Below are 14,384 nucleotides of genomic sequence, written 5' to 3'. Positions count from 1 at the left end.
GCACAGAAATGGGGGGACCCTTAAAAAACCAGCTCAGATTTTATGACGTTTGCTTTAGCTAATCACGAGAGTGTTTCGGTGCCTGTTTACTCGGCCTGGCAGTTGGCAGTCGCTTTGCATTTGGTGATACAAAAGGCAAGTTCCTGAAACGTCCTTGGGCTTTTCATTTCCCAGGCCGGTGGTATTCGCGAGCATTACAGCGATAATGTGGTTATCTCCTGGATAGTGGCTCCATGAAGCCTCGTTGGCTGCAGCCTCCGAGGATGCTTTGCGCTGCGCCGGGTGATAAAGCCGCTTTATTCACTGTCATGTAAATGCCTGTGTGTTGTCGTGAGCGGAGGGGTTTGCTGTTCCCGACGGCTGGAGGAAGCTGTGTGGCTTTATTTAGATTCACATATGCCCATTGCAAATCACGGTGGAAAAGCGGGCAGGTTTCGATAGGAAATTGGAGACTTATTTTTCCTAATAAGGTGAAATCCCTCTTAGGTTGTTGTGAAGTCAGGAGCCCTGTTAATGGAGGTGAGATGCTGTGATGGGGCTGGAGGGGCTGTTCCTCTGCCCGACCTGGGGATGGAGAGGGGCTGCCAGCCCTCACCGGCCATGCGGGGTCCCAAACCCACCTTCCCCGCTGGGTTCCTTGGGAAAAACTGGCGTTTATCGGGAATTACTAGGTATCAGCTCAGGCGTGATTTCTCTGATCCTTCACACCTCGGGGTTAGCGTGGTTGTGGAGGTGATGAAGGGTCAGAAATGAAATACATTCATTGTGTTTGTTCATGTACACATTTTTGGTATGGAAGCTCTCACTTGTCCAGCGAAGCCGGTTCCTCCGTGGGTACCTCAGGCTCACCAGTTCTACCCACAGATAAGATAAAAGTTTCCTGGAATACTTTGTGGTCAGCTGTGCCGGGGAAATCCATAAGTGGAGCTGGAGGCTCCCTTTGAAGCAGGTCTGCCCACTGCCGTACCTGTCTTGAATAAGATCCTCTGATTGACTTTATGCTGCTGAGTATTCCAGCTCTGTCTGGAAATTGCTGAAAATTTTATGACACAGACACCTTAAAACTGAAGGAAAGTTCATAGACGTCTCTTTCGACATACGGCAGTTTAAAGTTTGTTGTCTGACTTGCTTTGCTTTTGGTAAACACCTACTTCTTCTATCCTCTGTGCAGTTATTGTGCTTGAAGACCTGCAGACTCCTCCTTAAAGTCACTCATATTGACTCGCTTTCTTCTCAGAAGCGAGTGAGATGGAGGAAATATTAAAACTGTTCAAAGAATACAGGGAGAGAAGGTGAAGATTTGTGCAAGGGTCATGCTGATCTGCAGCTTGTTGACAACTGGAGTTGTGGTTTCTAATCTATTTTATATCAAATATGTTTCATAACTCTCTTCTTGGCAGATTCGAAAACACAAACACTCCTGATTTTATCCATCGTGCTGAATAAGGATTTAATGGTATAAAGCCTTTTGATGAGTAGATGACTTCTGATAAAGGCCAGCGTGACATTTGGTCAATAGGTTGCCTAAATCAAAGGGCTGTTCTGTTGGGAGGCCATCAGTTTGGGAGAGCAATCGTTACATTTTTATATGCAAACAAGTAATGTAGATAAGATGAACGTTATATATTTGTTTCCAGCTTTCTCCTGAAAATACAAAATACCTTCCTCTTCCTCCTTTTGTCATCTTTGATTTACTGCCAACTATGCCTAAGAGAAAAATGGTAATTTCACTCATGTATAGTATGGATTTTTCTTTGATGCTTTTGAGGATATCACACTCTTTTCTCTAGGTTGTTACAAACTGTCATTATCTCCAGCGGAAAAACAATCAAAGTAGGAATCATAATTAAGAGCAAATAACAGTAATAAAGGTGTTTTCACAAATCAGCCTCAAAGTGCTACAGAAAAGCAAACCTGCCCTTTAGGAAGTTGTTGGAGATGCTGAGAACCTCACCAAGTCCCGCGGTGACCTGTCCCCGCGTCAGCGGGTGGTGGGGGCCAGGGCTGAGCCAGCTGGTGGCCCCACCAGGACCTAGTGCTGGGACCTTCTGCCTGGGGGCATAGTCAAGCAGGCCAGCCCGCTCTGCGTTGTCTGGGTGGACAGTTAGGGTGGAGAGATGGTTTAAGATGATATCGTCCTCCAAGTTTGGGGTATTTTTAATAATTTTTTTTTTTTTAATTTTTAATTTAAAAGCTCAGGACCTTGAAAAACGTATTCATTGAGTGTCTCCAGCCCAGGAGCACCAAAACACAGGGGTTGTTTCTAAGAGAGGACTTGGGTGGACAACTGGAATACCAACACATTAAGCCATGAATCTTACATCTAGTATGTAGAGCACTTTAACGTACACACAAGGCTTGTACAGTCACGCTTTGCCGCCTGCTGCAGTGGCAGTATTAAGCCAACGTACAGATTTTATATGGCGTTACAGCCATGCTTTTGTTTTGCAATATAGATAAGCCTTTCTTTGACTTGGTTTCTAAAGAGAAAATTGTGCCTTCAGCAAGGCTTGGCACAGTTGGATTTTGCTCATGACGACACCAAATCCTTCTTTCTCTGAAGACAACATTAATAAAATTTTCTGTATATCTGGAGCAGGAGGAGTAAACTTTGCACTGGTCCTGGCTTCCAATAAGCAATTATTTTTGTACTGGAAGCTGGAAAAGCCCAGTCTTAAGTAGAAATTGGACTTTTTTTGCATTCCAGTAGGTACAAGAGAGGTGGAGCTGTAACTACCACCTTCACAGAGCTCTGCATGATTTTATAGATATTCAGAGCTCAGATCGTTAAGTGCCTTGAAGATCAGGGCCGAGATCTTGATATTTAAAAAGAATCACGTGCAAAGAGCAGAGGAAGGAAGGTCGGCAAGAACTTAGTGAAGGTCTTTGACTCAGAGCCCGGCTTCGCCTGGGCCAGCACATGGGGGCGCAGAGAGAGAGAGGCTGAGAAATGAGGCTTAAATGAGGGGGAAATGCAAAACTGGGGAGAAACCCCCTGCAATGGGCGTCAAGCGGCCTCGTGCTCAGGGAGGGAGGAGGGGAATGAACGAGGACCCTGTGCTGTGGCTGATGTTGTTGGGAGCTGGAGCTGCTCTGTGGGATGTGATGCTTGTCGGGATGCTCGTGGTGATGCTCATAGGGATGCTCATAGCGATGATTCTGCCTGTGCAGCTCTGAGAAACGCACGCACAGAGCCAGTCTGGGAGCTGGGGATGGTACTGTGTCCAAGGGAATATGCTGGCAGGAGTTTTTCACCTTTTCCTGCTTTAACAAAGAAACTGTTTTCAGGGTTGTGGCAAACAGCATCTATTGGGCAGTGCTGGCTGTGTGCCTGAAAAGTCCAGCAATGAAATGAGTTTGTCCTTGAACTCTGCAGCGGGCGTATAGCCCATGGTATGGTACAGTAAACAGAGAATTTGTCCTTGTTATTTTACTGTTCTCATTACAAATCTCCAGAAAAATAAAGGGGTGAGTGGGAAGAGATGGCTATGGAAGGGAAAAAGCATTGCTGAAGGAGATTTGTTGTAAGAGGGGAGAGAGAGCGCGCTTGGCAGGGCACAGGGAAACCAGTGAAAGCAGAAAATAGACAAATTACAGGGTGAAATACAGTGTGGAGGCAGGAGCGGGAGCAGGGTCTGTTCCCCTGCAGCAGTGGTGATGGGGAAGGTGGGACCCCTGCCTGCGGGAGTGGGGCACAGACCCGGCTGACGTGGCCGGCGCTGAAATCCCAGGCTTGGCTCGAGCCAGAACCGACAGGGGAGGAACTGGGGGTCAGTCAGGGGTGGGTTTTAGGCTGATCTCAAAAATACAAAAGCAGTGAGGTTGTAGGGAGAGACAGAGCTGCCTGGCGGGGATGCTGGTGGGATAATAAAAGCTGAGTGTTTAGATGTGTGCACTTCAAGTAAATCCAATTCTCTGAAACAGTTAGAATCAAAATTTTAAACTTCCTTTGGGATTAACGGAGGTTTGGCCTCTAAATACCTTTGCAAAACAAATTTTTTAAATCTATTCTCCATACTTACTTCTGGAGTGAATTCCTCTCCCCTCTTCCCTCTTCCCCTTCCTCTCCCTCTCCAGTTCTGCTTTTAATAAGATGTTTATGATCATACACCTACATCCTCTGTGATATACCCAAGACAGTTTTGCTACTTCACCTTTACTTTTCATACTGTGAATTATTCATGTCTCTCTACCTGCCGTGGAACCTCGGAGAAGTCTCTGTAATCAGGTATCTTTATCCTCCCGTCTCCAGCGCAACCTTCGGCAGCGTTGCAGCGAGTGCGGGAGCACATCGTTAGTAATTACACTGCTAAGTTTAGGGGCAAAAAAGCTGCGTGATTATGTTGGAAATACATCGTGGTGGCTTAATTGTCAGGCTGCAGTTTATTTGATGCACTTAAGTTAAAGGATGGTGGTGGGGGGAAGGTTGATTAATGAAAAAAGAGTAAAACTGAGCAAAAATGGGCACCAGCTGCCAATGGAAGGTAGAGGTATGTCTTGCTGTCTGTCCTTCTGCAGTGTGAGCAGAGGAGAAGAAACCTCTCAGGATCTGAGGAGCCCTAACAGCGTTGTGCTCGGTGTCCTCCTGGGGGAGCAGAGCAGGTCAGCGGGAGCTGCAGCTCCAGGGGCAAGCGCAAGCCTGAATTATTCTTCTTGTGACGTTATTCTTAGGGAAAACAGTCACAATGTTCAACTATAGATATAAAAATAAATGACTCCTGATGTGCACAGTGACTTTCAGGACTTACTTTTTCAAAATTTTATTTTAATTTTTTTAAATTTCCATCTTATTTTATATGTGCTGATGGTCCAAAGTTTTGTGTAAGTATATTTCACGTGGGAATGGCTAATGAACTGTGTGCTGCAGAAGTTCACCTACATGTGCTGTGCTGGTGATGCTCTATTTTGAGCACCCGAGTCCCTCCCTGGGCCTTCAGCTTTCCCGTTTGGATGCTGTGAGGGAGCTTTTCAAAGGAGGGAAAAGAGAGGTTGCCTTGGGCATTGGCAGCACAGAGTGTCTCTGTGCCAAAGACGTGTCAGGTTCAAATGGGAGTGGGAATCACAACGGTGCGTCCATGCTCAGTTCTTCAAACCGATCCTCAGTTATTAAAGAGCAGGGTCAGGGCAGGCATGAGAAAAGCAGTTACACCATACGCCGTACCTTCCTTTGCATCAACACAGAGCTCTGCGAGTGGTTTAGACTCTCAATCCTATTTCATTTCTTCAGCATCAGCTGCGGGAAACTGCTCTGCCGAATTTTGCATGTGCAACAGTTTGTTTAAGTCTGCCGATTAACATCTATGTATTTGTATTAATGCTTGTAATGGTTAATTAAAAGTTGATATCAGCTAGATAAATGTGTTTTCTTGTTCCTCGTGCATATGCTGGGGGGAGAGGGAGCTCTGAGCCCCTGGGGAGATGGGCATGGCCTGTGAAAAAAAGGTTTCTGTTCAGGGAAAGCAGGAAAAAAAACCTCAGGGCAATAAAAGCCTCACTGCAAAGTGTGTGAATGTGTCCCAATAAAATCCAGCACGGTACTTAGGAAGGTGATATGGTCCTCGGCACATGTATGTGTGTAAATAAAGGACTGAGGGAGGAGGAGGAGGAGGTGAGGAGACTTGGAGCCACAGGATTGGTTTGATTTTTCTTTGCCAGTTTTGGCTTGCTGGAGATCTATTTATTGCACATTAAAAAAACCCAATCCTTTCCCCTTGCAGATAATGTCAAAGAATCGAGTAGATCCTCCTGCCCACCGACCCTGATTTTACACGCGGAGAGGAAGAGTGCCCCCGTGGAGGGCGATGGCGATAAGGTCTGTGATGGTGTCTCTTCTTTTAAAAAACCTCTTTAAACTATTGAACTGCACAAATCAGAGTCAGGATGAAGGACTGTCCTGTGCCGGGAGCTGTGCTGGTGATACGGGATCATTTCCAGTGCACAGAGTTATACCCGCTGTTTTCCCAAGTGAGCCGTTGGCCTGGACAAAAGCACGTCTGATGGTTTTTCATTTGTACGGCTGTAAGTGGGGCGACATCTTTATTACTTCCCGTTTATCTGGGCTATTCTCAAGGTAGCTGGTTGTTCATAAAGCTGCTCGTGGAATAATGGCTATAAGGGTAATCCACTTCACCTTAGAGTGATTTGTATAACAAGAACTGTCTTCTGCATCGGCTTTATTTGTTGACTAATCTCTATCTGTCTTTCAAGGATCATTCTTTTAAACTAGTAAATGAGGATGACAGCACATCAAACGGCAACAAGCCCGTGGCCTCCACTCCCGTGCCAGGATCACCATGGTAAGCAAATGCAATCAGACCTGCGAGAAGCCATTCGTCAGTGCTGTTTCCCTCGCCAGACACGCATTAGTGGTCTGGAATGTGGGGAAAATACGCTGTCCTGGGTGTTAGGTAGCAATGCTGGGTTCTGGTGGAGCTTTTCCTCGTTAATCATGTACTTACGGAAAATGCTTGGATGGTGCTTGGGTGGATCAGGGAGGAAATACAAGATCCATAAGAAATGTTCTTGCTTTTTAGATCCTCTTTCTCTCCCAGTTATTTCCTTGGCAGTGGATGGCTCTTACTGCCTTGAAAGAATGGGTTGATTTCAGGTTGTATCAGAGCAAATAGGTTGTGTCTCATGACCCAGGTTTCCTGACCACATTCCCATCCAGGTAACTACATGTTGGGTAACTAAACCTCTCGTGTCATTTTTAAATGGATAAAAACTTTCTTCACTTTCTGTCCCGAATGGCCGACTAAAGGATTTTCTGCCTCCTTTACCCGTATTCATTCTTATGCTGGATGAAATAACCAGGTTATGCTCAGTGGCTGACATCTGTGGGATCTTTGGCTGAGGCATTCCACACAGACGTCAGCCGTTATTTGTTGTTATCATATTGTGCCATTTTGCAAACCCGGGTTGTAGGCACAGTCCGATGTCCTACTTAATCTCAACGTCATAAATACGGGGTTTACTTCAATCGGTTCTCTTCCTGCCAGTTGCTACTCTGTGGTGTGGTGCAGAGGAGCTGTTTGAGCCCAGCAGTGCCATAGGCAGGTTATGGTTTCGTCTGTTCTTGCAGAGAAGAGCCACAGCCCGTGGTACCCGCAGGGGGTTTCACCGCACCCCCTGGTCTCCAGCAGTGTCTGCTGAGGGGTGGACGGGCAGCTGGTACCTCCACCAAAGTGCACAACTCCCAGATCCAAACTTGGGATATTTCAGTTTCTAGGGAGAAACCTTACATTTCTAGGTTTCCAGAGGGCGTCTGCCCATGGTTCATGGTGGAACATGGAGCATGCCTCTAGGGTGCTTCAGTCACAATTTACAATTATTTTTTTTTGATAGGTTGAAACTAGATATGCAGCACAAATTCCACAAATTTGGAATTTACTTCAACCACTCCCCACCCAAAGCTTGTCTCCCTGCTTCTGTGGGACCCATGGTTGCTGCAACATCACCAAGCCCCTGTTGGGAGCTGCTTGACCATCATCTGGACCCTCATTTTTAATGGCAGAAAAATTTTCAGGAATCTTACCAAACCTTACCTATCTTATGAAATAAAAAAAACCCCAAACAAACCAAAAAAGAACCCCAAAACCTAATACCATCATCTTGTGCCCTTACTCATTCTGAAAATTACAATTTTCTAAAGAGAAACATGAACATAACAATATCTGCATTTCCAGTTCATGCTCTGTGACTCAAACAAAATACCATGCGTCCCCTGTGGATAATTGAAACTGTTATTACACCAAAGAGGAACAGGCGACATGTTACATGGGGAAAAGGACATTAATTTTAAATTAAATGTCAAATTATATTATGGAAAAAGTCATGGAAAAGTGAAGAGGTGTCACAAGGGACCCCAGGGTTTCTAACGTGGGGTGATGGCACGCGAGACCTGGTGATACTCGGTGATTAATGAGCACCATTGGGATCTGTGTGCGTGGCCAAAGGAGTGTACCAGCAGCAAAAAACCACACGTTTCCAAACCCACTGGTTATAATCTCTGTCAAATAAGGGCTTCGATGGTCCCGCGTGCACGTGGTAGCATCACACGTCCCAAACGAGATGTTGGTTTCAAGTTGACCGTTATTTGCAACTAATTCCCCAGGTGGCTCCAATCCCGCAGTGAGCTACTTACAGCAAGGGGCATTTCAGAGCAGGCACTTACTCCTGGGCAGGACTGGACTGTAATTTGAATATTTATAAAAGGCTAACAATAACCCATTTATATTAATCAGCTACATCTGTCCTCTTCACCTAAATGCCAAGATTTTTTCCCTTCCTTCTGGGATGACACTGGTATTTCTGGGAGCGTGGAGCTTTGGCGTGAGATGTTCCCTTGAAATCCCTCTGGGTGTGTCCTGCCGAAGAGGCTTGGGGCTGGTGGGTTGGTGTTTTGGGAGAACAGAGGTTCCCGTAGCTCCAAGGTACAAAGTAAGAAGTAATTACACCTAATCATTGCGGAACAGAGGACTAGAACATCTGTCTTGTGAGGCTCTTTTGTGATCCAAAACTTTGGTGTATTATAAGAACCAAAGGGGTATTAAAGTATTTGTCATGTCCGTGTCACTGAATTCAGGATGACAAAACTTCTGTGGGGTGTGACTGCAGACCACAGCCGGCTTTATACAACCAATTCTGTGCTGCTCTTCATCGGGAGAACGTTTAAGTCCACAGAACATAATTACTGTGGTGTTGGGGCTCAGTAACACGCTCACACCGCGCTGCTCCTGGCGCCCCGCGGCTCCCACCACCGTTTCTCACCGAGGTTATGTATTTTTCATGACATGTTTGGGCAAGATCAATGGCGATGTCCTACCAGTGGTACAGAGTGTGTTGGATTATCTTATTATGATACTCTGCAGTGATGGAGCATTTTTCATATTTGCAGTCTTTTACCCTTAACAGACATTTTTTTGAACCAGTTTTGTTCCCTGCTTTTAATAACAATTAAGTACCAGAGCTTCTAACAATAAGATTTGTCCCTTCTCTTTATGATTCAGAGAGACCGACGTTTCCTGCTATAAGTGTATGTGTGAGGAAGTCAGAGTGTGTGTGATGTTTCTTAGTTTTCATTACGATTCAGAAAGCGCGAGCTTGAGATTGATATTCTGTTTGTTTGTTTACATGTAGATTTAGTGAAGTACAACTCGAGGTTTCTGAACGTCTATTAAGGGTGGTGCGATACTTATTTTCATATTATTTTAGCTGATTTAAAGTGAACGTCAGGACAAAAAGCTGAACCGCTGTCAGGCATGTTTTAATCGACCAAGTCAAGAAGCTGGGGTTTGCACGGAGGCACTTGGTCACATTTTTCGAATTTGAAAGAGAGCCCATAAAAATCAACTTAAACCTTTGTAGTGGGCTTCTACGGTGGCTGGTTGTACTGTCCAGGGCAGAGTGTGGTGGGAGCCAGTGGGGATGCCACCGGGATGCCACTGGGAATGCCACTGGGGTGCCACTGGGATGCCACTTGCTGCTCTCAGCCACAGCTTTAGAACGTGAAATGCATTTTCCTGTGGCTTCCCTTGCTGTGAGCACCACGCCATTCCTCCTCGCCTGGTTCTTTTTCCGTTCCAGGATAGAATATTTCACCTACTGCTTTTTGGGGGTGTTTAGACCATTTCTGTGATGTTTTATTGATAAGAAGAGAGTTACCCAAGGTGAGTGGCGTGGGCTGACAGGGCCTGGGGCAGGCTTTCAGTCTCGCCCACGCACTGCGAAGGGAGATGCAATGATCCATTGCGGATGAATTTCTTGTTCGTGGGTGTATCTGGCATTATCTAAGCATAGTTTATCACTTGGAATAGGTGTGTAGTCTGGACTGGAGATGACCGGGTCTTCTTCTTCAACCCTACAATGCAGCTGTCCGTCTGGGAGAAGCCGGTGGACCTGAAGCACCGCGGCGACATAAACCGGATCATCGAGGATCCCCCCCACAAGCGCAAGCTGGAAGCTGCAGCAAGTAACTACAGCCCTGTGATTATTTGCCTCTATTTAAACTCAAATGTCGAATGAAACGTGGTCGCTAAATGCCTTCAGTCAAAGTTTGATAACCGTAATTAGAGTGGTTTTCCTTCTGAGATTTCATATAAAGCATTGTGTTTAAAATTGATGTTTATTGCAAAACCCTTACTTTCACTGACATGCTGGGCTGGGGGATAGAACATTCTCGTTATTGGCAATGAAGAAATAGGTGGCTTCTTATACCGGATGAATCTTTGATGTATAAAATACATCTCGGAAGGTGCTGTCTTTATGTTTTATTACATTTATTTCCAGGATGTACATTAGGAAGGCATTGCCAATGCATTATTCAGCTGTTAGACAAAAGCAGATACTCCGTAGCTAATGATTATCCAACCAAGCTGTAGAGGGAAGAAAAAAAATCCCAGTAGTAAACCTCTAATGAGTGCTAAAAGGTTTGGTGGAAACGTGGGTGCTTCCATCTAAACGTGAACTCTGCCTGTCCCCTTCTGAACACAGCGGATCCCTGAGATCGTGGCTGAAGAAGAACCTGCTGATCTGCAGGAATCCACATTCAGGGGCTCCAGATGCAGCTGAAAAGACACCCCTTGGCTTGTCAGTCACCCAAGGTGTCTGACGACTTCTTCTCTGACAGACTTCACTGTCTTCTTCTCCCCAAGACAGCCAGGTTTCAAAGGCAGTTTTCCCATCCCGTGCTCCTCACCGTGCCATCCTTTTTTCTGCTCTCCCTACCTTCATTGTTCAGTCCACGTTTTGTCCCTGCTGGTGACCAGTCCAGAAGCAGCCTGTTCTTGCTGGTGCAGAAGTGGCTCCATAGCTTGTTCCACCACATATCTCTCCAAAGATTATATTTCACCGTTGTTTTTGTGGACTCCCTGTTACTGGGAGCTGCTCCTTTTATTTCCTGACCCTCTACATTGGCTTTCACATGGTAGCAGTGTCAGGAGGACCTGCCATTGCTGGGAGGACATCAAGGTGCATGGCCATTGTCTGAAATGCTGATTGTCTTACAATTCTTGAATAATCTGCTTTACAGCAGTTTCTTTGGAGAGCCTCCTCCAGCCAACAGCTGTTCTGTAGTGGTGAGGTCTATAAAAATGGAGAGGGGAAAAAAAATGATACTTTTGCCATTCTTTTGAAGTGTAGTTTTTTGTAACTCAAGGCAGGGTAGCACTGCCGGTCTCGTGGAGTGACAACCTGCCTCTTACGCTCGGGCCATCGGGGGCTGCGACACACGCACAGCTCCCACTCAGCTGCTGCAAAAGAGGGGCTGCGAGTGTGCGTTTGTGGACTTGAAACTCTATGTCTGCAGGCAGATGAAAGTGAGAGATAATCAGGATTTACATTAGCAGAATTTTGCTGAAAAAAGTTACAAAGAATGGGTTTCCAGTAGTGTAGTCCTTGTCAACACATAGTGCCATTACATTTTTCAATGTAAATTTCAATCGTCAGATGCTTGTATACGTATCACTTTTGTATACGGCTTGAATAAGTTCAGCTGGGTATCTAATCATTCCTAAGCGTTTCTGCTGAAGTTCATTCTTCAGGAGAAAGTATATCATGCATTTTTTATTACAGGATATATTGAAAGATCAATTAATTACTGACAAGGGGGAACGATGGCTAAAGACAAAACTGAGGGTCATTGTTCATGGTCTATAATTAATTAAGAAGAAGAGTCTAAAGTCATTGTTGATATGTGCCACTTCAGAAATCTATTTTTTTGCTGTGTTCCATCTTTTCCATCCTTTTTATTTATTTAATATCTATATGTACCACCAAGATTTGATTCATGCATCAGTTTCTTTATGACCATGGTTTTCAGTGCTGCTAATAGTCTTAATTTTCCTTGATGTAATTGGGAGTTGCGGTTGCTCAGTATTTGAGACAGTCAGGTTATAATTAGTATATATTAGCTGCTGAGGTGAAAGGAATTATTTGTTACCATTTCTCTTAGCCTGTAATCTCAAGTAAATAAATAACACAAATGAGCTGTGTGTCTGTAACAATGGTTGCCAAATTTATTTAGCTTAGTTGCTGCTGCTGAGTTTTAATTAGAATTTTTAAATCAAAGGCACAAAAAAAGTTGGCAAGCGTGGTTCTTCACAGGGTGCGATAGGTTATCTGTGCATCGCTCTGCTGAAAGATCAAGTGCATTTATAATTTAGGCATAAATGAAAAATTACTCATTTATCAATTACTCTGCTTCCACAAAGTATTAGTTCTTAGGGAGATTTATGGAGGTGTCACGGCTCTTTTCTAATGCGTTCCCATCAGGGCATCCTATGGAGTCATTACTCCTCTGTCTCAGTTCAGTCACAGACTGACCGTAATGCCCCTATTTCCCCTCAAAAATTCCTTGAAATGTTTCTTATTGCAATGGAGAAAAACATTTTTATCTATTCCTATTCCTTCACCTGCTCACATGGGTTGTCTGTATGTTTAGGCTGAGGACGTTCTTTTAAAATTAAATAATAATTAAAAGAAAACTGACATTCTGTTTACAGAAAATGGCATGATGATTCATAGTTGGTGTGATCCCTATTGAAAACCAGTTATGATTTAGTTTGCTCTGTCCCCACAAATATTTTGGACCCTTTCAGACAAAACCATGAAGCGTGGTCCCTAGAAGCAGCCTAGGTACACTCCCAGGCTGAGGTGTGACCTGTGGGTGCCAGGTCTCTTTACAAAACTGTGAATCAGATTTTTGCCTGTGGCCGGTGGATGGACAACGCTTTAGCTCACCTGGTAAATGCTGGTCTTTGCTCTGGGAAATGAGCCGGAATTTGTGATGTGGCTGGGATTAGCTGAATGATTTAATTAATCGGCACTAAGCTTGATGGACCACAGACTGGGGCAGCGCTCCGCTTCATGGTTTCATGGAAAGGTTATTGTCAAGTAATATTCTTCCTCAAAGCTTTAAATCAATTATTGGTTTTTGTGCTCGGCTGCTTCCCTTGCGAAGTCGGTCTATGATTGTACCATAGGTCCAGCGGTGCGATGTGACTCAGGAGGTCCCTGAGTCGGAGGTAGACACCGTTTGTCATGTCTCAGCGAGTTTTCCATTGCACTGAAATTGTAAGGGAAGATGCTGACGCTAATCTTGTCCCGTTTCCCTAAGATGCTCTTCCCGGAGCAGGCAGTGATGCAGGCAAAGTGAGAGAGATTTGGTGGGAGGACCCGAGGGGCTGGCTATGCTGTGGGAAAAACGCAGGAGGTGCCCCATGGGCATAGCTTTTCCTTGTCTTCAGTAGTGGTGACATTTGGAAGGGACAGGATTGTGCTTGTCCGCTCACCGTTACCTTCAGCTCTCCTGGAAAACACCACCAAGTGCTCTGTCGTTTCAAATTATTGCCTTCAGCGTTGGTAGCAGTTGAGATCAGTGCTGCCTCCGCAGGTTGTTCAGCTCCTGATCGATACCTTTGTGATATCTCTGTCGAATTACATTCCACCTTCTGCATTTACACGTTCTTTTTCCTATTTCTTTATATTTTTAATTGGTTTTCCCAAAGAAGAACTTACAAGAAGAGGTAATAGTTCCAGTGAATTTATGTTTACTTAAAACATTATTAAATTCATTTATGTATTCATAATGCTCATATATTGGCAGCAACATTGAGATCAAACTGCTTATTTCAGAATGCCATTCATTGCTCCTTGTTATCGCTTTAAGTTGTAGTTAGTAAAGTGTCCATTTGTGCCTGCAGTGTGTTCCCTCCTCACGAGGTCTCTGCTCCTGCTCTGCCCACGTTGCAGCTGCTCTTGGGGTTTTATTGTTCCTTTTGCAGTGATTTAGTGGATGCCGTGTTCATGCACTTAATATAAATAAAAGGTAGCATTTGCTGAAAGCACACCAATAAACATGTAATTTCCCTAAAACAGGGAAACAAAATGAGCTAAGAACAAGATTCTTAAATTGAAACTTGAAATAAATGGCCAAATTTCTGTTAGCTTCAATGATACAAAGATTGGACTCATTTTCTAGGATGTTTTGAGTTTCATCTGATTTCAGTAAGATCAGATCTCTCTATATCAAGTTATTCAAACCTTTTATCTCCATAACCTAAATTCAATTTTATATTTATTTTAAATTTATTTCTTCATAGTTTCCTAAACAGCAAGAGATGTCTTCACTACCAGTCTAATGTAGAAAGGCTGAGGTTTGGTGTTTTAGATATTCCCAAGCTAACCACATATAGTTTGATTCTCAACTAATTCATGGTGAACTACTGAAGACCCCGCACCCAAACCAAGCACTGGGTGGACACGATGTCTGGTGGTTGGTCCATTGGAATTTTGATGAAAACTGCAGGTTATATCACGTGGAAAAAAAATAATTTCCAGAATAATTTCCCTCTGTTCCGTATACTTTACATTCATTATGAGTGACG

General features: G+C 44.4%; 1 protein-coding gene across 1 annotated transcript in view; it reads left to right on the top strand.

Moving 5' to 3' along the window:
- TCERG1L (transcription elongation regulator 1 like) overlaps positions 1-14,384 on the top strand; it is a 68,188-nt gene that overhangs the window by 42,204 nt on the left and 11,600 nt on the right. The window contains exons 6-8 of the mRNA XM_074159096.1: positions 5,718-5,812; positions 6,208-6,296; positions 9,816-9,970. Of these exons, the coding sequence (XP_074015197.1) occupies positions 5,718-5,812; positions 6,208-6,296; positions 9,816-9,970 (339 nt within the window). The remainder of the gene's footprint in view (positions 1-5,717; positions 5,813-6,207; positions 6,297-9,815; positions 9,971-14,384) is intronic.

The sequence above is a fragment of the Numenius arquata genome, chromosome 15 (assembly GCF_964106895.1).
Source record: "Numenius arquata chromosome 15, bNumArq3.hap1.1, whole genome shotgun sequence".
Lineage (NCBI taxonomy): Eukaryota > Metazoa > Chordata > Aves > Charadriiformes > Scolopacidae > Numenius > Numenius arquata.
Note: the sequence above shows the minus strand (reverse complement) of the source record. Positions and strands in the feature narration are given on the sequence as shown.